A 24259-nucleotide genomic window follows, 5' to 3' on the forward strand; every position below is an offset into this window, starting at 1 on the left:
CAGAGAAGAAATCAGAATCAGACTTCTGAAGAATTCCACGTCGGGATGTAGTTGCATAGCATGTAGTTCCTGAGTCTCTGATTTCTCTGATTAAGTGGAATTGTACTCAGTAGGATTGTCCAGATATCCAGTAGAAGGAATATAGATGTGTAGGGCAGTGGCAGGAAAAGCTGCTGGGCTGTAACAGGATTTTAGTTTTGTGTTGCTGATTAAGAGCAGAGAGACAGATGCTGCTCTGTTCTTGACAATAACCCTGATCAAATTAGCTGTGACTTTTCAGATGTACATATCAGTTGTACATTTCTGAAAGGAAAAAACAAAACAAAACAAAAAAATTTTAAAGTGAATTTTAGGGCAGAGTGTTCCCTGTGGTATCTGTGGGCCTATTCTACTGGTTGAGTTACACTTCATAGTATAAATGCTGTTGTTGAACAAGTGAATTTAATTTGTTCTAAATAATGCATAGTTCACAAGGGTTGCTTTGTCCAAATAGTTTCTTAGGATAAAGGCCAAGTTTCTTTAGAATAATAGTCTCGCAGTTGGAAAAGGGCACCTCAAAATGAAATACTTCTGTAAGTTATCTACTCTTCCAGCTTTGCAAGATCACAGAGCATGACTGTGAAACCTTATTCTGCTTTTTGCAGAGCTACTCCGATGAAATTGTTCCTACTACAGATACGTATTTGTCTGAGAATGTGCTCTTCTGATCCATTCCGTTGTTTGTTGTTTTGGAGGCTTTCTATGGAAAAATCTGCTTTTTTTCATCCATACAAGTAATTCACCACAATTTACCAAAGTAAATTCTAGGTGGTTTTTTGTTTGTTTTTTTTATTTGGTAGAATGACATTTTCAGGTGAAGTGTTTCCTTGCTGCAGCATTGTATATAGAGGAAATGTGGAAAAAATAACGAAGGCACTGCTTAATAACCTTTATTCATGCTGTGTTGGACCATGTTGTTTCAGTTACAGCTTTTGTCCTCATTACGGTTTAAGGATGCCTATGCTTTTGTATAAAAGTTTAGAGGAGCTTAACCTCAAGGCAGTGTTGATTCAAAGGCTTACTTAACTTTGTAGTTAATTATAGTGTAGCTTTCTAAATGAGAATGTGAGAACCTGACTTGAAGCACATAAGAGGGCAGGGAGGGGAATAGTGTTTAAACTTTGCTGCAGTAAAAGAGACTGATGCATCTGTGTATATTTGCAGATATATTTTTAATGAAGCTAAGTTCCATGAAGTGACGGTGGCTGTATTTTCTCTAAACGTGAAGCACTGTTGTTTTTGAAGTCTCCGTATTTCTAGTTCTCGTTTGTTTCATTAGAAATAAAAATTGTTTCTTTAACTGGAGATAGTTTTCCTAAGAAGCCTTAACAGTTACATTGTTTTGGGCACTCTTCAGGTGAACCACTTCTCCTTTCTTTTATTTTCTGTTTTTCAGGCTATTGCAATTAGCAGCCAGTTGTCATTGCTGCAAGCAAAAAAGCACGTCTGTCTCCTTATGTTTATTAAATCTGGACTTCATCTATACTAAAAAAAAAAACAAAAACAAACAAACAACTAATTTGTGTAGAAATAATCGAAGCTCCTCAGAATGGTTATACCAGCTTCTTACAGGAAACATTCTTTTTCATGTATCCTGCGTGAGATTTGGGAAGGAAGAAAAGGTTGAGGAGAAGCTGGGCATACCTTCTGCAGTCCCAGAGAAGACATGAAAGACAAATTTTTTTTCCACCTCTCTGGTAGTGCTTCAGGCTTGCAGAGTACAGCAGAAAGGTTGATTGAAAAGGTTAAGGTGTGTACAGGTCTACGATAGGCAGGTGGGTCTGAACAACAGAGATAGAAGGTTTGAGCTAGAGGACATCATTGCTCTGTAAGAAATCCCACAAAAGACGTTGGGCTAAATCACATCCTAAAGACTATGGTTACCACATACGCTATTGTGTCCTAAATCAAAAGGCCAAGAGGCTGTGCTAAAATTTTTAGGTAGATCTGACTTGGATTTTCCAGCCTTAGCATTGCTGATTCTAGTCCTCACAAAGTTGGGTAGGACTGTGTTTTTCTGCAAGAATACAGGAATTTAGTACATTGACAAAGAATGTAGAGCAAGGAAAGGAAAGGTATAACCTTGGACTCAAAAGTTGATATGATTGACTTTTATCAAGGCTGGAGTACAGTAATATACTCAGATATGTTGAGGAGATTGCTTTGAGCACAATCTGGTGTTCTTATAGCTCCTGAGGTTGAGAAGTAAAAAAGATGATGTCTTTGAACACTAGAGAAACTCATCTGGGTGCTGTGGTAGGTATTTTGGTTGTTTGTGGCAAAAACTGTGTTTAGCAATTAGGTCAAGTTTCTGTAATGCTTATGCTGCTCTTGTCAAAAGCACTGTGCATCTCCTGACAAGAGTAGCATTTAGGAGGACTGACTGATTAGTTAAATCATGAAGAGGTAACTCAGTCATGGTGTTTGCGTTATTTGTTCAGAACAGTTGAAGTACTGACCTTTACATTATGTTTTCTCAATAAATTGAGAGAGCATAAGGCTCCCAATGTTAGTGAAGCCAGCTGTTTGGGATTTGCTGTCCAAAAGACTGTTTTCTCCGTTCATCCTGATTCTCTGACTAATGTCAGCTACTTACCCTTATAAATAAAAATTTCTCAAGCTTTACAAAACTTAACATTCATCCTATTACGTAGTGCTTGACTGTAATCGTTTAAGGACATTGCTCATGCTTGGCTGATACAAACCATGAAATGTAATTGTATATGCCCCTAAGCAAATGAATTCCTTTCAGGAAAAGGCTTTTCGTCTGTCTTTAGAAAGGAAGTTTCAGTTTTTGTACATGAAATAGATGATGTAGGACAACTTAGGTGTTGCTTTTCATGTATTCATTACTCCAGTTTTTGTGTCGCAGAATTATTTCTTCTGAAATACTATGTTTAGATACTTTTTTTTTTTGTGCTGAAGTAAATGAGGGACTGATTTTATACTGTCTCCTTGCAGACGGTTTCCCAAGCCTTGATGAAAATGTGTAAAATGGGGTGAAAAATAGTTCTAGCACTTCCATTAGGGTCTTTTGATTCATTACAATTTATATCTGATAATTCAAAATAAAGCAGTAGGTGTCCCGCCTGGACACCTACTTTTGTGACCTGCTGTAGGGAACTTGCTTTGGCAGGGCGGTTGGACTCGATGATTTCTGGAGGTCCCTTCCAACCTCTACGATTCTGTGTAAATACTAGTGTTTGTTGCGTGAGGCACAGTTTGAAAGAGAATGAGGGAAAGATGAAATAGGAAATAAAAGCAGCACAATATAAGGAATGTTTTTAGATCCAGAAATGGAAAAATGAAGGAACTTCCTGTGACCTGCTAGGCTCTGCTTTATTTACTGTACGAGCACTTCCAAATTGAAAAAGCTATGAAGAAAATATGCTTGAGTAATGACCATGTATATCACACTACTCATTTTATGTTCCTTAGTCATTTCAAGTCTATTTAAAATGCGGTTAAAAGAAGTGGTTCTAACCTAGCAGTTACTTATTTAGTCTATTTTCCTACTTCCTACTTCTGTTTAAATCCTGTGTTCAGTTTCAGTCTTGAGTTTACATTTCCAGTTGATTAAGAAATGAACTTTTGTCTGATCTGTAAAATTAGCAACGGACTGTAGGAATATATTTTAGACCTGTGTGGAATCGCCCCCATGAAACAACTGCTTTGGCCATGACTTAAATGATGCATTGTTTCTGAATGCTATAGCATTTCTAGTGGAATGGATTGTAGTGGATGTATAAAGTTACTGTTGCAAAAATCATGATATATTTACTGCCCATTTGTAGGCAAAGAATCCTGCGATTTTATTTTTTTTTCTTCATAGTACAGAGAATGACTTTCATACATAAACTGAAACTGGGGACTGAAGAGTGATGGATTGGATCCTACCTCATAAAAGCACTTCCTAGCATCTAGAAGGACTTGTAGCCTTCAGTTTCAGAAATGAGCAGTGTCTAGTTTGTGTGTCAGTCTGTCTGACTTTTGAGGAAACAAGCTTTTCTTTCTTTCTGGTAGTGTGTGCAGAATGTCTTGAAAATGTTAAATGCATCAAGGACATTGCTAAATAATATCTATAAATTATAAGTCACTGTATCAAGTAAATTCTGAAAGTCAACACGTAGAAACAGGCTGAGATCACTGTATTATTCTGTATCCCTTTTAGGTATGAAATCAATGTTGGTTCCAGCTATACTTGATACAGTAGTGAAGACATGGGGGCCTGAGTCATCACAGGACGGGTAGATATTCTGTTTTTCAAATTTGGAGGAATAGGAATCCCGGCTCATTATTCAAGTTATGCAGCTTCTATAGTATTTTTTAAATATACAACATTTTTCTGTAAATATCAATATGATTGATAAGAATGAAGTCATTCCCAATTCCAATTCAAATGAAGAACAAAGTGCTAATGGTTTTTTCTCCATCATTTGCTTTTTCCGCTGATCAGGTGCCTTGGTGTTTCCAGCTTCAACTTCAACTGAATTCTGCCATAATTACCATTCTAGTTCCATTTCAGCTATACTAAGTAGCCAAGTATTGATTATGATATTGCTCAGATAGCAGTACAACAGGATACAATTGTCCAGCAAATACTGTTCTGAAGTTTTATTATCCACACCTTTTTTAATATAATGTCTCTCATGTGTTGCATTAGTTTATTTTTTCCCTGGCTGGTCATAAACCATGTCTACCTTACTCAGTTCATTAATGCTTAACAGTTGCAGTCTTAATTCTGCATCTGGCATGTGCTGTGTTTGCAGTTGTTCCAGTCTGCAGGTAATATTTAAAAACTGTCTTATAAGTGTCTTTATGTAACTGCTTTAAAAACAGATCCCTTCTTTTTCTTCTGTAGTTATCACTGAATTCTGCATGAAACAACTTAGAATCCTTCCTATATCTGACAGCTCCTGTCTTGTGTATGCTTTTAAGGTTAGCTAATAAAGCTTGAAAATTACAGCTGCTTCAAAAGTCATCTTCCCATTTGGATGTTTAAACCCTAAGTTTTTGATTTCCAAAATGATTTTACTCCCCCTAAATAATAATATAACTTTTTTTTTTAATTTGAACAGTTTTGGTAATGGAGCAGAGTACTCAGTATTTGTGAGTTGATGGAGGGAAAAGGCATAAACTTCTATTTTTATCCTGTAAAATCTTTCTAAAATCTTAGCCCAAAAGCTATGACTAATAAACTTGGTGTGTTGTAAACCAGCAGGAAACAAAAAATTACTGTATAGTATATAATCACATGCAAGGAAAATGCCAGCTTTCTTAATAGTTAAGCTGGCATCAAGTGAAGAATGGAAAAAAGAGATTTAGTTTCATGCTGTGGAGTACTCCTTTCCAGAAAGTAAATAAATGCAGTAGTGTGTTCCAGTATTCACATCAGATTTTGGCATAACTGAATACTTGGGAAAGAGATAAGGCAGTGGTAAAGGGTACTGTTCTAGTCATATGATGCCATCTCAGTTATGTGGAAGGGGAAAAATCTGGGTTTGCTTTCCACGCTTTCAACAATATATTGGTATGATTGTCGAAGTTTCTGAATTAATGCAGCTCAATGAACAAGTGAATTTGTGTCAGCAGTTGGCTCATTTGGAGTTACTGGTTGTCTTCGTGAAATCTTTCAATAAAGGGAATATTAAGAGATTTTATTGAGTTGTTTCTAACATGCTATTCTTGTAGTATCCAGACTCAAAAATCTGCACAACACAGGCTTATGGATAGCTGTCTTTGGGTAAGAACTTTCCAGCTTATTAGTTGAGTTCAGATAATGTTTAACATGGTCAAAAAACTGTATTTTAATCTGTTGTTAACACTCAATTGCACTGGATTAAAATCTAGAGAAAATAGATACCATTCGGTAAAGGGAATTTATGCAGTAAGACTGCTATAAATCTTTAAGCACCTGTTCATTGTCTCATTGAGATTGGCTGACATTTTAAGATCAGAATAGTAAAGCTAGAACTTCCTAGAAATATGGAACAAATGAGATTAGAAAGATTTAGTAAAGGTTTGAGGGTTAAGACTTTCACTGAAAGCACGTCCTACCCAGAACAGGTTGCTCAGGACCTTGTCCTCTTGCATTTTGATTATCTCTACAGCTTTGTTGGACAGCCTGTTCCAGTGTGTGGTTTCTTTCATCTCAGAAAAAGAAATTGTGTAAATAATATCTAGTCAGAATCACCTTTTTTTTTTTTTTTTTTTTTTTCTGACTTGTACCCATTGACATTGTGCCTTTCCCGGAGGAGTCTGGCTCTGTCTTCCCTATGTCCTATACTCTAGTTAGGTAGTTTAAGATTGTGGCAATGATTCTTCTGTTCAGACTTGAGAAATCTAGTCCTCTTAACTCCTCCTCCTAGATCACGTGCTCCACCCCCCCTGTCATTTTGGTTGTCTTCCTCTGGACTGCTCCAGTATGTCAGCATATTGTGCTTGGGAGCTGGAACTTGCATCCGGTGTTTCAGATAAAATCTCACAGGTGCCAAATAGAGGGAAGAACTGCTGATGACACTCCTGCTAACACAGCCTTCCTTGCTACTGACTGATACTCAACTTGTGCATGAGAATTTCCATGGTCCCACAGGGTGAAAGTGCTTCCAAACCAAGGTACATTGTGCAGTAGGAGACCTTCCAAAGCCTGTGTTTCAGCAGGTTGTCTCCTAGACCCTTAAATTTTTTTTCTTCTTTCTATCTTGTGTAGTCTGTCTTCTCTTCCCATACATATATGCGGCTGTAGTGGTACCTACCACTTAACTACTGTGAAGGCCTACAAGAGCCAGGCATACAGTCACCATTTTGAGCTTGTGCCTGTGGTGGTTGAGGTTTGTCTGCCTATTGCCAAACACAGTTATTAACAGCAGTGTCTGCCTTCAGTCTGTCTAGGAATGCAAACTTATGCATTTCTTCTCTGCCTGGCTTCCATTTGAGTGATGGGCCTTGAGATTCCAGTTGGACAAGGGATTCAGAAGTCAGTCAGAGATACAGGAATTGGTGTCAGATCCATCAGTCTTGTTTAGATAGGAAAAAGTTTTGGAAAGATGACTGTCTTGAAAGCCACAGATTATAGCATTGAAAAACATGTTTATCTGCAGTGGAAGATCATGTTGAATCTTCATTCTTTCAGCTCAAATTAAATTGTAGTGAATTAAATATTTGATAAGTTATCAATGTTTCCATACTTTTTTTTTGGCAAATTTTTCTGAAGAAAGTACTGTAATATGTAGTTTTTCTATGTATCAGTCAGCTGTGCTACATGTGTAACTACAAAGTAGCCCATACACAAACAGAATTCATTTTCAGGGGCAACAGGTCTTTCAGAGAAGAGTCTGTAAAAATTCATGGCCAAAATGTCAATGTAGCTTAGTCATCTTGTTCTGGTTTTGATTTGTAGAATGAAAAACTCTGGAATGTTTTCATTAAAACTTATGAAGAGTAATTTTTGCCTCCAAGGGTAGACGTGGGATTTTAAAATAACTGGTAGTACTGATGAGAACTTTTCAAAGTAATATAAAGTGACTTGTTTGCGTATTACGAGAGCCAATGGGCGAAACATGATCTGGGGGAACGTGTTGTACTTAGTATTGAAAATAATTATAATAATCAACTGTTGATGAGATTCCCTTATATGGAACTTCCAATGTATGGGATACATCAAAATGCAATTCATGGGTCTTGAGGATGGGTGTATATTTTGGCACATGAAATGGAATATCAGCCTTGTCAGCTGAAGTATGTGTTTGTTAGATATTTATATGTTTTCAACTTTGCTGCCAGGGAGATATGTTTGGAGGGGGGTTGTGTTTGGTTTGGTTTCCTTGGCTAGTTTGAGGAAGGGAGAAGTTGATTTTTTTTTATTTTTTTTTTTTTTTACCCCAGTGGAAATATATGGACTAATTGAACTTTAACTTTCTGAATAGTGGATATGAATGATATTCTAAGTAAAGGATATTAGGGGTTTGTATGTACTCGGTTAAAATCTTGGTATTTTAAATTATTTATGGAACAGCGATCTCAGTGAAGGGTGAGAATTATTTCAAAGATGTGAAAGGGTTTGTTTGTTATTTTGTCATCCCTCCATGGCTGGTAACTTTTCTAATTTACCCCTTCAAATGAGTTGCTTTGAGTATCAATAAATCACGCTTTGTGGGGGGAAGAAGTTTTAATAGAGAACATGTGAGATGCTCCAGAAGTAATGCCTCCTATTTATTTCCATGGAAGCAGCTACAGATTGAAAAAGTACAGTAACACCATCTGAAAGAGCAAATTCTTAACAATAGACTGTATTTCAGTACAATTGCCATCATTAGCCTATTTGCACAGATCAATTGATCAAGAGATTCTTCATTTTGTGGTGTTACAGCTGTGTGTGTGGCCATCTTGAATGTGATTTCTTTCATCTTGCTGTTACCACTGCTGAAATGCACCAGCCACTGCCTCACTGTGCTCACATCCATTCTTTGGTCTCCATAAACATTCAGAAAGCATTAGTGAATGTCACTGGGTACCATTTTTTTTCTCTGCAGGGAGGAATTTGGTGACACACCTTTGCTTCAATGCACATTTCATGTCAGATATCATTCTGTCAGACTGCCCCTCTGCTGCCATCTGTCACATGGCAACAAAATGTAATAGAATATTGTTGGGAAGATTCAGCCTCCACTGCTGTACTGCCTGTATCTGTCTCTGACATCATGGGCTGGTGTAATAAAATAGGAGGCATTAATTTCATCACAGTCCTTGTCCTGTAGGGAGGCTCTACCACAACTAGAAGTTCAGTCAAAAAATGTAAAGAATTTTAGGTCTGGAATATGTAGTGATTTGTTGTGTAAAGTCTTCCCATGTACATGTTATATAAAACAACTAAGGACCTGAAAAACTAAAATGCTGACAAACGTATGCAGTATCTGCAATTGGACTATCAAGCTAATCTGTGGGTAGTTGCTGGAGACTTTAAAAAACATGTTTGCATTGCTTGAAATTGTGGAGGGTACTACATTAAACACTGCAGTTTGAGGGCAGGTAGGACCAGAAGTAGTAGTTTGTGCTCTTGGTTTATATTAAGATTTATGGACAGAACTGAATGTTTGTAAGTAGAAGCGAAGTGTAACTTGGTAGATTATGTTTGAAATAATGCATCTTTGCATTTGAAAGGCACTTTGGTTATATCCTTCCATACCATGGAAACTTTAACAGTTATCACTTGTGACATTGTTTCCACTAGCTGCTAAGTCTTTCATGAGAACCTACTATTTAAAATATCACCTCTATAGAGTTAAATCCCAAATATAGACATCACTGATCATTGAATTGTTAATAAGCTCTATATGCTTTGGCATCTATTTTAAACTGGCTACTATTTTAAACTATTTTAAATTGCTCTCATTCACTGTAATTCACTGTATTCCTTAATACTGCCCCCTAAAAATGAAACTTTTCCAATTTTGCGGTATTCCACGTCTCTTATTTAAGAGTTAGTCACACATTAGCAAATTCTACATTGTATGTACCTTGAAGAATCACTTCAGTGTTCCGTTGTAGCATAATGTACCCCTTTTGGTGTAGTATCTCCTCAATAACTGCACAACTTGGTACAGCAGCTGCACAGCTTGGCATCATGGAAATAATTATGTTGAACTCCGTATGTTATTAAAACTGTATGGTTTTGTATGAGGCTTGTTTTCAATTTGAATTTTAGCCCATGTTTAACATGGAAGAGTTGTATCTCTTGTTAGTTACTACTTAATTCTGATACCATGTGGATTTACTGTACCTTGTAAATTAGCTCTTTGGCATCTTTCTGTTCCACAAGGAAGACAAAATAAGCCATTACAGTTTTTTCTCTATTTTAATTTAATCTTCATGTAGAAAACTTTCAGTACTTGTAAACTTGTTTTCTTGACCAAAAAAATAAAAATAAAGCCAAAATGCCAGAAGTACAGTATATCCTGCAGACAAGATAGTTACGACTAAAGTAACATGATGGAAATATATGGATGGTCTGAATGGCTTGAAAGAAGCAGATCATGGACTTCCCACATTTGTATAACATTAAGTACTAAGTAAACTTGAACTACAAGCACTGTCATGTGCAAATGTGGGCAGCTCTGGGTTCTGCATTCCCTGGAAATCTTTCATTAACTTTTTCAAAAATAAATTATTGCATTTTGTAAGGCTTTACAGACATAACATTTTTTTTCTAATCCTCACATTTCCAAAGTCCTTTTTATCTATAGAGTATTTCAGAAATGTCTAATTAGTACATAATTGTGAAAGCATGCCGTTAAATGATTGAGCTTTGTAAATGCTTTGGTTATCACTCATTTATATAACCACTAGCGTATTTTTCATGAAGTAGTTTTTTGTTCTAAATTAATAGTATTTGCAGAACCTTAAAATCACACTATGATGATGATATCGAAATAGTAAAATGCAGTTTTTAATTTCCGCTAAATTAAGTGGGCAATTTACAGGTTGCTTTCATCAGGAAGTAGTAAAAGATTGAAAGGACTTCTCCCTGATTAGTTGCTTCTGTACCCTTTTTCACTGGGAGATTGCATGGTTCAGTGAGATATATAGTCCTGGTTTCTCAGCAGGACAGCCTACTTCTGTTATGAATAAAGATGGGCTCAGAAGTCCTGTCACTGTGAGATGTGACACTGTCTGATATTGCACATAAGGACACCTTTCAGAATGCCTTGGCTGCTGTGTGAAGACGAGCAGCTGGCTCTGTTTCTGCACACTTTGTGTCTAGGGCTGCATGCTGCAGAATGCACAGATGCAGTATGGATACCCCTCAACAGATTGCAGTAAATGAAACCCTAATCCTTCAGGCACTGTGCTCCTTAGTAGCGCAGGTTTTTGCATAGTAGTCAAGCAGCAGTGATGTAGCCCTTACAATTGAATGTGCAATGATCTGGTGAGCTGGAGCATCAGCAGGCAAGTCAGATATCTCCTAACTTTCTAATGCAGCCCTTCGTAGACCAAATACTGATCTGTCGCACAGAGGGCGATAAGGGGAACTTTGTAACCAGTGATGTTAGTAACCTGGTGTACTTACAGCTTACTGATACTTACAGCTGTATCTTCCATGTATTCAAAATAAAACTTGCCTCTTAGTTTTAAAAGTGTGTTATGTTGCTTGTTACCCTTTTTGTATATCCTAGAAGAGCTGGCTTTCCTTCAGGAAGGTTTTTAAGTGCAAGCCAGGTACCATGAGGTGTATACTTGAAATTCTTGGCTGACTTGGAGTCAGCTATTAAGAGAAACTGGATAAGAGTGGAATCTGGTTCTTTGCCTGCAGCAGATTTCTTATCCTGTCCAAATAACAATAGATCTCTATGTATCTTTCAATCTTACATTTTCTTTTAATAGGAACTTGCAACAGGGAACTCTGGTTTAACTTGTATCACTTGTAACAGGCAGATATTGTTATGATTTTCCCTTTAAATCACATTCCAGAAAGCAAAGTTGAGCTGAAACTGGAAATAAAAAGATCTATGTATTTTGATTTGTGAAGAATACATTTACTTTGTACAGTTTCTTTCCACTGTAGATTAAAAATAGCATGTTTTTTGAGGTTTATTTTTATTCAGAGGTATGCCAACATGTGGGTTTTTTTTTTTTCTTCTGTTTCCTGTTCATAGCAGAGTGGGTTACATTGCGTTTCCACTTTGACAGGAAGGAAAACTACAGGAAGGCATTGTGAAATGCAGTGTTTTCCTCTGCACAGGCTTTTCATTTCCCTTTTTGATGTGAAAAACAAGACAGGTGATCATAACCCTTCAAGAGGAGGCATAGCTTTCAAAGAGGAGTACTTCAAGTACTCCTTATGAGCAGTATTTGATGTTTCAAGTTCTCTGTGAATGTTGTGGTTCTGTACCTTTCAAATTGAATGATGATGCTGAGTATGGTGCATTTCTTAGCCTTTTTGCCACCTTATTATTTTGTGTGAATGACCATCAAATTTCACTTTTAAAATGGTTTTGGCATAAACACAGAGGTATACTTTTTGTTAGTTTTACAGTAGTACGTAGACATGTGCTTGCTTGTATGTGAGTTCAGGAAAGCATAATTGCATTTGAGATGAAAAAGTCACATATGAAATATTACAGCAGCTACTATAGAAATTGTGTTTTTTTAAATGTACCAAACAAACATGTTCTGCTAATCTGTGGAATGGACTTCAAAACTTTCTTACAGCTTTTTATATCAATAAATTTTCTATCTGTTTCAGTGTGTGTGTAGTGAATCTCACTACATTTTATAGCTGCTTATTTGTGTGGTCAGTTATAAAGAACAGTAATATAAATCAAAATCTTTGTAAAATATTTAGCATCCTTTTCTATGCCATGATATCTGCATGAAAAAGCTTACATAAAGTTTGTATAGAAATTTGAATTGATAGACACTGTCATCAGTGTTTTCAAAGTACCTTCAATTATTCTTCTTATATTTAAATTTGCTTTAATTTAAGGTCCAAACCTGTGTAGAATGGTACAATATTTCTTTAGTAACAGGGATCTGAATTTAAGAATGTTCTGAAATCTTTTTTTTTTTTTTCTTTTTTCCTTAAGGATATGGCTCTTGTTGCTCCTGAAGCACCTTCAGAACAAGCTAGGAGAGTTTTCCAGACATATGACCCTGAGGGTAAGGGCTGTACTCATTCTGTGGATACAAATTTTGAATTGTAATGGATGCAGAATTCTGTGAAGTATCATGAAGTTTAACAAAGTCAAGTGCAAGGTCTTGTACCTCAGTTGAGGCAATCCCCAATACTAATACAATCCATAGAATCATACAAACTGAGGGATTTAAGGATAGAAAAGGGGCTGGGTGTACTAATGGATGGCAGCTGGACTTGAAGCAGCACTGTGTCCTTGCAGCCCAGAAAGCTGACCTTATCCTGGGCTGCATCAAAAGAAGCATGGCCAGCAGGGTGAGGAAGGTGATCCTGCTAGTCTGTTCTGATGAGGCCTCACCAGGCAATCCATATGTGGAGTCCTGAGTGTGTCCAGAGGAGGGTTGTCAAAACGAACATCTCCCCTATGGGGACAGGCTGAGAGAGCTGGGGCTGTTTAGCCTAGAGAGGAGAAGACTCTAGGGAAACCTAAGAGCTGCCTTTCAGTGTCTAAAGGCGGACTGTAAGAAAGAAGAGAGCAGGTCGTCTGACAGGGTCTGTGGTGATAGGATGAGGGGAAATGGTTTCATAAAAGAGACGAAATTTAGGTTGGATATAAGGATGAAGTCTTTTATAACGAGAGGGGTGAGGCACTGGAGCAAGTTGCCCAGAGAGGTGGTTGTTGCCCCATCCTTGGAGACATTTAAGGTCAGACTGGGCCAGGCTCTGAGCACCATAATCTAGCTGTGGGTGTTCCTTTTCACTGCAGAGAAGTTGGACTAGATAACTTCTAAAACTCTCTTCCAACTCTAAAGATTCTATGATTCTATCTCTTCAAAAAGGGAACCATTATTTTATAAGATCTGTTTCAAATACTGCACTTTCAAATCCGTTGTTCTTTCTACGTCATGATAATATGCTTTTATTCATGTGCTAGTTAAGCTAGTTAAGAGAAGAATGAAGTACTTAGCACAAACAACATTAAGTTTTCAATGCAGTAGTTAATCTGCAAGTGAAATGAAGGAATTATCTGAGAACTACTTCTAGCATTCTTAGAGCATAAGCTTTTAAGCCTAGTAATAGTCTTGGTAGTTAATGGAAAGCTTATGTATATTTTGTCTTCTTTTACATTACGTTTTCATAAAGTAGTTGATCTGCTGTGACTGCCTTCAGCGTGAAATTTTGTTCTTGAATGTGTATGGCACAAACTCAAAGTTACATTTTGGAAACAGATAATGCCTAACGTTCGGGTATTATTTTAACTGTTCAGAAGGGGGAAAATGTACAATTATTACCCCTGTCGTGTCAAACAGATTGCTATAGACTGAAGTCTTAACAAGTATTAAGCTTTAAGTGTATGAATGATGAGCTTACAGTTTCTGTATTACATTCCTTCTTTTCTTTTTCAAAGTGTTATAAAAGCTGTTAGAAAACTGTGTTCCTTCTAGAGCCCTTCCACTGTTTTTTCAGTTTTAAAGATGTACAGTATTTATATTTAGTAGAATTTGTTTTCCTGAAAAGCATTTTGTTTCTTTTCCTAATGGGTTTTGTTTCTTTTTTAGATAATGGCTTTATACCTGACACTCTCCTAGAAGATGTAATGAAAGCTCTGGACCTTGTTTCAGATCCTGAATAGTAAGTATAATAACCTTTCAGTGTATAGAAATATAAGTTAATTCTCAATTTTTTTTTATTTTTTATTTTTGCCTGTACTCAGGGCACAGGATGTTGTTTTGGAGTTCTTAGGTCAACTTTAAATGAAACAGAATGGAAGAATTAGAATTAATGTCTCTAGCTTTGGTAGTAATGAGTACAAGAAATATCCTTGCGTATTACTCTATGTTGAAGAGAGTTTTGTGAGTGTATTCCTGTGTGTTGACTAAAGTGAAACAGTGACCAAAAAAAAAACCTGAAACACCAGGATACTGGAAGGCACATTGAATTCAGATTAACATTGGACGTACGTGCAAAGTTTGAAGTGAAGCTGCTTCAGTTATATTCTTGTTTTCAGGCACCCGCTACTTTGTGTTCATAGTTGTAATTTAGTTGAAGAAGTGACACCCTGGTTTCTAGAATTAGAGTCAAAGCTATTAAGAAAAAGGTAATATATTTTTTTTATATCATGTGAATGACAGGACTAGCGTTCAGTAGCAGCAGTTAACTTTCAGTGCCAGAGCTTACCTTCCAATTAAATTTCACCACTAAATTGTTCAACCCAGAAAGCATAGAGATGTGCTTGGACGATTTTTTTTTTTTTTACATCTCCAAAAGATGGTTTTGCTCTTTTGTAACCATATGTTCTAGTTTATTGTGATCTAAATAATTTGTTTCTGTAGAATGGCTGTGGAGACTGCAAGCATACTTACCACAGACATGAAATTTGATTGGTTTTCTATCCTTTAAAATGTTACAAATGCAACAGAGTTCCCTGAGCTGTTCTCTGTGGAGGAGTGAAAATTGAAATTAAAAGACACGCATGAAACTAGAACCAAATAAAATGTGACCAAAATGCTAGCGTTTGTGTCATGTCAATAAACAGTAAAAATTATCAAAGTTTTTTGTAAAGAGGTCTGAGAAGCTTTATTTTAGCCTTTTGTGTTCTCTTGCCTCAGTGAGTTCCCTTTCTGCACTGAGCAGTTCTTTCATTTGTCTGTTTGGCCTTCAGGACATCTGTGGCATAACCCTGGTGTATTTTGTTGTCCTTACCACATCAAATATAAATTGACTTAGGAAGAGCCAGTCAGAAGGCCTGCTATATGGAAAAGACCTCACTGAAGATCAAACCATAGAATATTTGGTCTTGAAACACTTCTTCTTAAGTAAAAAATTTTGTCCAACATTACTGTGTTGAGGACCTATTGTATTTTGTTTTTAGTTGTCCCGTCTGTTTAGGGGAATAGAAGTATAAGTAACACATTGCAAATAGCCTATAGACTTTTCTGCTTTTTTGTTGTTGTTGTTGGTTGGTTTGTTTTAAAGTAAATGAAAGGCATTGCTTCCAAGAGTGCTATTTACACCTTTTAGTTTGGGATTGAGATGGAAACTCCATGATCAAGTTGAATAATGGTCAGATAACCTGCTTGGAGCTTGTGAAGGATAGAGGGGAAACTTTGTAGTGCAGCTATGAATTAACAAGTTAATCAACCAATTCAGTATTAAACTAGTTTATACAAACAGCATGTGATACTGTAAAGATTTTCGATCTTGTAGAAAATGCTTCTGAAACATCACATCTTACATAAACATGGGATAAGAAGAAAGGCTTTGTTCTACAGTGGTAATTGATTCAATGATAGAAATACCATTTTTTGTAGAGAGTTGTCATTAGGGGAATCCTGTGAGAATTTCTGCTTAATCTGTAAAGTTTGGTATGGCATAGCTGAGATTTTAAAGGTAAAGATTAGTATGATGGTTTGTTCCTTCAAAGCAGTACAAAAGTTTAAAAGACATTAAAAAAAAATAAGCTAATGTGGAAGGACAACAGCAGTTACTAGAAGATAAGGTGATAGAGGTCTCAAATAGATGTTCTGTGAGTTGATGTTACATGGGATAAAACAGTCTTGATCTTTACGTGCACAGTGTTGGACTGCAAATTAGATGCTACCACTCAGGAAGGAGTTCTTAGGTTTGAGTTGATGCTGAATCACAGATGACATTTGGAATGAAGTATCTGTGAATTATGCCATTGTATAAATGCGTGACATTCATTCTCTATCAAACCAAGTGTTCACTGTTACTCAAGTACAAAAATAAGGTGTCATCAAATTGGATTACCAGGTGGCAGTTTCAAAACATAGGATGCTTATTCACAGAATCTTATTTAATCTTATTTTGTAATATGTGAGTGGAATTGATTAAAAGCCACAAGTTCGTGGGTTAAAAGCCAATTAGGTACATACATGGAAAGAGAAAATAGATATCTCTGTGTTTTAGGTACTGCCTCTCACTGAAGATGTCTTTGACTGATGGAAATGGGGAGGGTAAACTAAGGATATCACTGTATGCTTGCCCTGTTTTACTCTATTGTAAGCGTCTTCTGTCCAGTGTCAGAAACAGGATACTGCACAAGGCAGTCAGTTGGTTTTACCCAGTGAGGGCATTCTTATGTATGGAACAATTCGTAGACAGAAGGATAGGATAGTTACAAATAAATGCTTAAACAGTCTGATGTCTGTAGAAATACACTGCTTAAGTAGGAACATGAAAGTATAATTGGCAATTGTTGTAATGTCCTAAAGTCGTACCATATTCATTCAGAAAAGCTTTCAGATTAGTCCAGTGTACTGCTAATCTTATTAATTTTTTTAACTATTTTTATATGAAGGGCACAATGTAAATATGAAATATATAGGTTAAACTTTTATTTTGGTATACTTGGTAAATCTTGGAGATTATTCAAGTCTCTGTTTAAAAACATTGTTCAGCAGTTACAGGGCTGTTTAAGAGATGACTGTTTTATGTATCTAAGCTCAAGAATGCTTACAAGACAGCAAAATGCCTTTTGGGCCATAAACTGTGTTTTAGACTATATGAGTTTCAAATTACTTTACCAAATATGGTGATCCTTCAGAATTATCGCTTATTCAAATTAAGATAACAGATTACTTTTACTTAAAAATAACTGTTTTGGCAACTTGTGTGTCATTTTGGTGCATTTGTCACTGATGATTAAAAATAGAATACTATTGATATGCTTGGCAGCCAGTACTGTGGTAGCACAGAATAGTTTAGTCATGCAAAAGTAAAAATGTTTTTCTCTTACTTTTATATCCAATGTTTTTCTCTTAGTGTAAACCTCATGAAGACCAAATTAGACCCAGAAGGGCTGGGCATCATATTACTGGGTCCCTTTCTGCAAGAATTCTTCCCTGAGCAGGTAACCAACGTAGTTTTATTGCTAGGGAGTAGTGTCTACTTAACTTGTCTTTGAGAGTCATTAAATCCTCCTACCAGTATCACAGAGAGAGTTTTAAAATGTGTTGTATTTCTTTGGCACATATGACCAGCAAATAACATTATCTTTCAAAATAAACTGTAGATTCTGTTCTTGCAAAGTGCCCCTGATTTTGTGAGCTTTACATTGGAAGGAAGTTCCATTGTAGTGCCAAGTTCAAAAATTAAGCTATGAAAATACATAATTACATTGCACATGAAGTTTACCTACTTCCCTACTCAGAAAAGTGAGTTTATTTTTTTCTCAGAATGCAGTGATCAATTTGGCTTTATCAATATTAAAAACGTCTACTAGAATTGCAAGCAAATAGGTAAAGGTTGCAATATATCTAAAATCATTTGTGTATCTCTAATAATGTAGAAAGTTCAACAAAAATCGTTACAGATTTATGTTTAGCATGAAGCAGATGAAGAGTTCAAAAGTATTTTTCCACATTTTCATTAAGAAATCATTACCTCTGAGAAGTATGTGTTAACCTAGCACTACTATCCTCCCTTTCACCTGGGTCACATTTTCCTGCTCTCATGCTCCTTCCACCAAGAACATCTTTGTGCAGATATATATTAAACCACAACAGGGAACTGATTTTGATGAGAGCAGTCTTAGCAGTTTTGTGGGGGTTTGTTCAAATGCCAGTATTGGCAGAAGATATTGGGTTTCCATAGGGACAGAAAGATAAGATTTTGGAAGCAAGAGAAAGGCTGAGAGAAGTAATCCTTCGGAGGCTTTTGTGGCTTAGTGTATAATTGAAACTCTGTGGCTTAATTTTTATGGCCAAGAAGATGTGAAACTACTATTTTTAAAGTAACTTCAGCAAGACCATAGAGTTATGTGGAGTACTACACCCAAACAGTACTGCACTATGAAACAATCTGGTCATTCAAAAGAATGCACTGCCAAAGATGGTCGTGAAAGAGTACATCATTAAGAAACGACTCAGCATCTGGAGGAAGGAAAAATGAGTGTTCATTTGCTTGGGATCTACAATATTAGGTCCACAATGTGTAGTTGCCAGCTATTTCTTTTTCCTTTCATTTGTACATCAAAAGTAGAAATATGTTTACAATGAATATAACTTGATCTTATTTCTCACAATTATACCACACTTGTAAGTGTGGAAGACTTCGTATGTCTAGAGTGGAGTTTAGAAAGCCAAAGTGCATGTTGAGTACTGCATTCAAACCTGGGGCCCTCAGCCAGCACAAGAAAGATGCAGAGCTCTTGGAATGGGTCCAGGGCCACTAAGATGATCAGAGGGCTGGAGTACCTCTCCTGTGAGGAAAGGTTGAGGGAACTGGGCTTGTTTAGATTGGAGAAGGCTCTAGGGAGACCTCATTGTGGCCTTCCAGTACTTGAAGGGAGCATATAAACAGGAGAGGAACAACTGTTTACATGGGTTGATAGTGGTAGGACAAGGGGGAATGGTTTTAAACTAAGGGAAGATTTAGGTTAGATATTCAGAGGAAGTTTTTCACTGAGAGGGTGGTGATGCACTGGAACAGGTTGCTCAGAGAGGTTGTGGATGCCCCATCCCTGGAGGAATTCAAGGCCAGGCTGGATATGGTTCTGGGCAGCCTGGACTGGTGGTTGGCAACCCTGCCCGTGCAGGGGGTCTGAAACTAGATGACTTTTAGATCCTTTTCAACCCAGACTATTCTGTAATTCTATGATCTTCTGTAGCTGACTGTATCTAAACTGTCCAGTACTGTGGGCCATAGTTGGAGGAAAAAAAATCCTTTGTTTGGAGCTGCTGTTCCTGTTGACTGCTGCTGAATGGCATCACTGAGTGGCCATGGGGAACTGGAGAAAGAAGCTTAGTGTAGTCTTGGACAGATCTTTCCTCAGTCACTTGAAGACTTGATGGAGGAACTCTTCACCTGCTCTGAATTTGGAGGCCACAAGTCAGTGATTGTCCATCAAGCACTAATTCTCTGTTGCATATTATTCCCTACCACTCAGTTTCCCCTGGGCTGTTGCTACCTCTAGTGCAAAAGGTGAAAAGTATTACTGTTCAAAGAGTACAGTCTGAACAGTCGATATAATTTGGCTTGGGAACTGCCACTATCTGTTGTTATTAGGGCATGATGAGGGCATGGATGTGGCGTTAAACCTGCCTGGGGCTCTCTGGATCAGGTAGGAGGAACTCTTCCCCACACTGATACCTAGTTCAGAATTCTTTCCTGTCTTGTCTTAAAATATTGTGAGGAAATAGCAGATGCCAGTGATGGTTAGAATTGCCAATATTCACCCTTACACAGTATTTGAACAATTACCTAGTGGTCAGGGCGACCGGATTTAATTCCTTTTTGCTGAAAATGTTCAAATTCCCTCTTTTTCCTAGAAAGTACTTAAATCTGCCTTGAGCCAGAAGGGGTTTCAGCTTTCCTTTTCAAAACTGTTGACTGAGATGAAAAATTTTCAAAGGTCATTTAGATTGAGAGAGCAAGCATGACTCCTTAGTGCTTAGGTAATGCTTGGAGAGGGGGGAATTCCTGAATTTCTCTGTATGTCCTTTTTTGGGGCATACACAAAATTCTTAACATCTGTGGGACAGGAACTGGAAACCAGCACTTCTGTTCCTTCAAGGTGAGCATATCCTCATGATGGAAAAGAATACATGCCCTCTTTCCTTCACTGCAAAGCCTAGTTTTATACGTGTCTGTGAAGCAACTTCTGTAAGAAGACTTACTGCTTAACTTTCTCTTCTCCACCTTCCCTCCACTAAGTAGCATAACTTGTGTGTGAAACCTGCAGCTAGATAAGGTTTTTGAGTCCCTCTAGAGGAGAAAAATGAATAGGGGTATTCTGTTAACTGATGAATGTGCTGTAACCAGAGCAGCTGTCTCCTCATTCCAGCATTTACTGCTGCGTACTTGAAAGAGGGATACGCTTTTATTCAGAGCCTGAACCAGTAGGTATGAAAGAGATGATATTACACCTAATTTGTTTTTCTGAGTTCAGTTCATTGTGAGGCTTTTTAGTCCTTTTAAGACTGAAGCACTTACACACCTGGAGTGGCAAAGGTTGACAACTGCAGTACATCTACTGTTGGGCATCTTCTGAATAGGGTCCTCAGAATTAGTTTACAATTAGGCAGGCATGGGTGTAAATTACTCTTTGGCTTCAAATGGAGGGTTGGAGACTGGATTTAATCTTCAGTAAATATTTAAGTTAGCAGCATCCAAACAGTCGTAAGTGCATACAACTGAGGATACTACTGAAGGTGTCTAGCTTGAAAAGATAAGACAGTAGTATAACTGAATACTGAAATGATTTGAAGTATCCAGATGAACACAGAAAATCATTACTGGCTCTTGAAAATTGCAGGGGAGTTGTTATCTTTTAATTTACTGACATTTTTGAATTGTTTGTGATGAGAAAGACAAGATGAACAAAATCTTCCGAATGATACATCTAAAAGAAATAGTATTACATATATATTACATGACATTAACAGTTTTCTTTCTGCTAGGACTCTAGGGTTTCGGAGTCATTTACTGTCTACCATTACAATGGACTGAAGCAATCTAACTATAATGAAAAGGTAAGATGTAAAAAATGTAAATCTGGCCTTAATAACAATCAGTCTACAAAACTCACTGTTTGGAATTATAAAACTGAGCATAGTTACAAGTAAAATACACTTCAGAGTATTTTGTTGCTTTTTTCTTTGCCTGTTTTTTGTTTTTTTTTCTCAAAAGTACTCTGGTTAATTTTATTGCAAAATGATGTATTTGAAATTGGAAACTGCTATCTGCTTCTGGTAATATTTTAGATATTATACTGGATCACTTAGCTTAACAACACCTCTTCAGCTATGCTTTTTGAATAGACGAGCTTGCTCATCTTGACAAGTGGGATCTGAACTGTAAAGGACAGTGGAAGTGGAACTCAGACAAACTTCAATTTCATCCAGTCCAACTGTCCACTTGTCACCAATATTTCCCACTGAACCATGTCCCTCAATACAATATCTAAACATTTCTTGAATACTTCCAGGGATGGTGACACCACCTCCTCCCTGGGCAGCCCGTTCTAGTGACTCACCACTGTCTCAGAGTAAAAGTACTTCCTAACATCCAACCTGAATCTCCCCTGGCACGACTTGAGGCCATTCCCTCTAGTCCTATCACTAGTTACATGAGAGAAGAGGCCAACACTCACCTCACCACGACCTCTCTTCAGGTAGTTTAGAGAGTGATAAGGCACCACTGAGCCTCCTCTTCTCCAGCCTGAACAACCCCCAGATCCCTCAGCTGCTCCTCGTGAGACTTGTGCTCCATATATCTCACTAGCTGTGTTGCCCTTCTCTGAATACACTGGAGGGTCTCAATATATTTCTTGTAGTGAGGCGCCCAAAACTGCGCACAGTACATCAGTGTGTACTACACCAGTACACACCGGTGCAACCTCACCAGTGCTGAGTACAGAGGAACAAACACTTCCCTGCTTCTTCTGGCAACACAATTTCTGATAAAGGCCAGGATGCCATTGGCCTTCTTGGCCACCTGGACACACTACTGGCTCATATTCAGCTGAGCATCAACCAGTATTTCCAGGTCTGTTTCAGTACTCCACACACTTCCAACAGAAGTTAGATTATTTTATTTTTTTTTAGCTTCTTATTTGGGTACAGCAATAACCTGTTTCATTTTCAGCTCTCTCATAAGGAGAGGGCTGCACATAGCATGTTATGCCTGCTTCCAAGTTTGTTCCTGAATGAGTATTTAGGTGAGAAGAGTATAATAGATATAAGTAACAAAAGGCATTATAGACACAAGTAACAAAGATGACCTCAAGTGAAAAGGCTCTGCCTGAAAATAGATTCACTCAGCCTTCACATTAACTTGGAATTAAGTCATTATAACATACTACTGTGAAATCTTCAGCAGTTTCATAATCCAAGTGTCAGTGAAAGCATTAAAAGCATTTATCTTTGCTATTGAACACATCTATATATATAATAGAGAAAACTTACACTAAGTTTTGATTTCTGAAAATTCTGCCTGTACCATTTTAAATATTGTGTGAATGGAACTGTTCAACAGAAATTTCACCTTAAGGAAAAAGTAATTCTGCAAAGCTAAGTCTAAGGAACACTGTCTCTTATTAAGATAACAGTATCAAATATTGCAACTGTACCAGTAGTAGTTCTTTGTCACTGAATTTTTACATGGCATTTCCTGGATATTTATTTTACCCCTTTCTTAGCCTTCACTGTTTCTTCAGATAAACCATCAAATAGATATGGCCTTATGTTATAAAGAAACCTCAGCTGACATGTTTGGATTATTTTGGCAGGTCATGTATGTAGAAGGCACAGCAGTTGTTATGGGCTTTGAAGAGCCAATGCTGCAGACTGATGACACTCCTGTAAAACGCTGCTTGCAAACCAAATGGCCATATATAGAATTACTGTGGACCACAGATCGATCTCCTTCTTTAAACTGATGGATTTCACATGCGTGACATGCTACTATCGAATGCTTGGAAGGGGACACAGGGATTGGTGTTTGCTTGGAAAGTGGTATACTTTGACTGTGTGAAGTTGTACACTGGTATCATTGAATTGTAAATAATGATTACAAACACTTTTTCAGTGTTAATTGGAATATTTAATTTTTTAATCAGATTGATTTCTATTATAATAGTTTGTCTTTTTTTGGCCACTGTAGTACTGTTAATGTGAGTTATCCTCAAAAAAAAAAAAAAAAAAAGACTACTTATAAAGTCTTAACATTATTTTGCCATCTCATGAAGACTTGAAAAATGTCTGATATTGCAAAATCTGAATATTAGATGTCAGATCTTTAAAACATATTCAGCTGCTTCTGAATCCATATAGGCATGTTTTATTATTTAAATTGGCTGACATTACAGTACCATGATGTGTGGACTAGACTGGCCTTTGCACTCGTTATGTTTAAATTACTTTAAACTTTTCTGCAATATTTCCTAAAATCCAGTTTTAACTGAAGAGCTTGCACAGCGTGACAGGAATATGATACATTTCTAGGACTATTAATAAGTATAATTCATAAATACTCTTTCTTGGCAGTTGTATATTACTGTGGTTTAGTTATCGGGCGTGTTAAAACAGAACAAAAAATCTGAGGAAAAATAGATGTATTAATATTTATTTGAATTTGTATAAAAATGTAAAAAAAAATAATAAAAAATGAAACAGCGGAATTTCTTGTTCTATAATCTCTAAACTATTCAAGCTCATAATATTGCCAAATACCTCTTCTCAATTTGTCCAAACAGCAGTGTAAGCCAGCGTTATTGTATGTGTTAAGTGCATGAGAACATCTGTTACTGCATTATTATATTCCTTTATTTATTATCAACTTGTTAGCCCTGAAATAAATTTTTTTCTTGAATCTTAATGTTCTTATGTTTAAAATTTTACCGCACCACCTCTCTAAGATAATGAAAAGAGACCTTGGGTTTAGAAATGTCAGATTTTGAGATAACTTTGGTGGGAAGAGGGTGGGGATAATTGATTGCATCTGAACTGCAACTTATGGGCCTCTGTTATCGCCACTAGGGCTGAAATTCACATTCAGAATTGTTTCTTCCTGTTTAAAATTTGTCATGTGAATCCAGAATGATCATCATACAGAAGAACAAGCTGACAT

The 24259-nt window shown here is 37.0% G+C and overlaps 1 protein-coding gene across 6 annotated transcripts in view; it reads left to right on the forward strand.

The window, feature by feature from the left end:
- Positions 1 to 24001, forward strand: part of MINDY3 (MINDY lysine 48 deubiquitinase 3) — a 46357-nt gene extending 22356 nt beyond the window's left edge. For all 6 annotated transcript variants that reach the window (XM_048950858.1, XM_048950857.1, XM_048950859.1 and 3 more), the window contains 5 exons: positions 12621 to 12693; positions 14227 to 14299; positions 17453 to 17540; positions 21091 to 21162; positions 22920 to 24001. In XM_048950858.1, the coding sequence (XP_048806815.1) occupies positions 12621 to 12693; positions 14227 to 14299; positions 17453 to 17540; positions 21091 to 21162; positions 22920 to 23069 (456 nt within the window). In that variant the 3' untranslated portion in view covers positions 23070 to 24001. The remainder of the gene's footprint in view (positions 1 to 12620; positions 12694 to 14226; positions 14300 to 17452; positions 17541 to 21090; positions 21163 to 22919) is intronic.
- Positions 24002 to 24259: the final 258 nt, after the last annotated feature.

This window comes from Lagopus muta, chromosome 7, assembly GCF_023343835.1.
Source record: "Lagopus muta isolate bLagMut1 chromosome 7, bLagMut1 primary, whole genome shotgun sequence".
Classification (NCBI taxonomy): Eukaryota; Metazoa; Chordata; class Aves; order Galliformes; family Phasianidae; genus Lagopus; species Lagopus muta.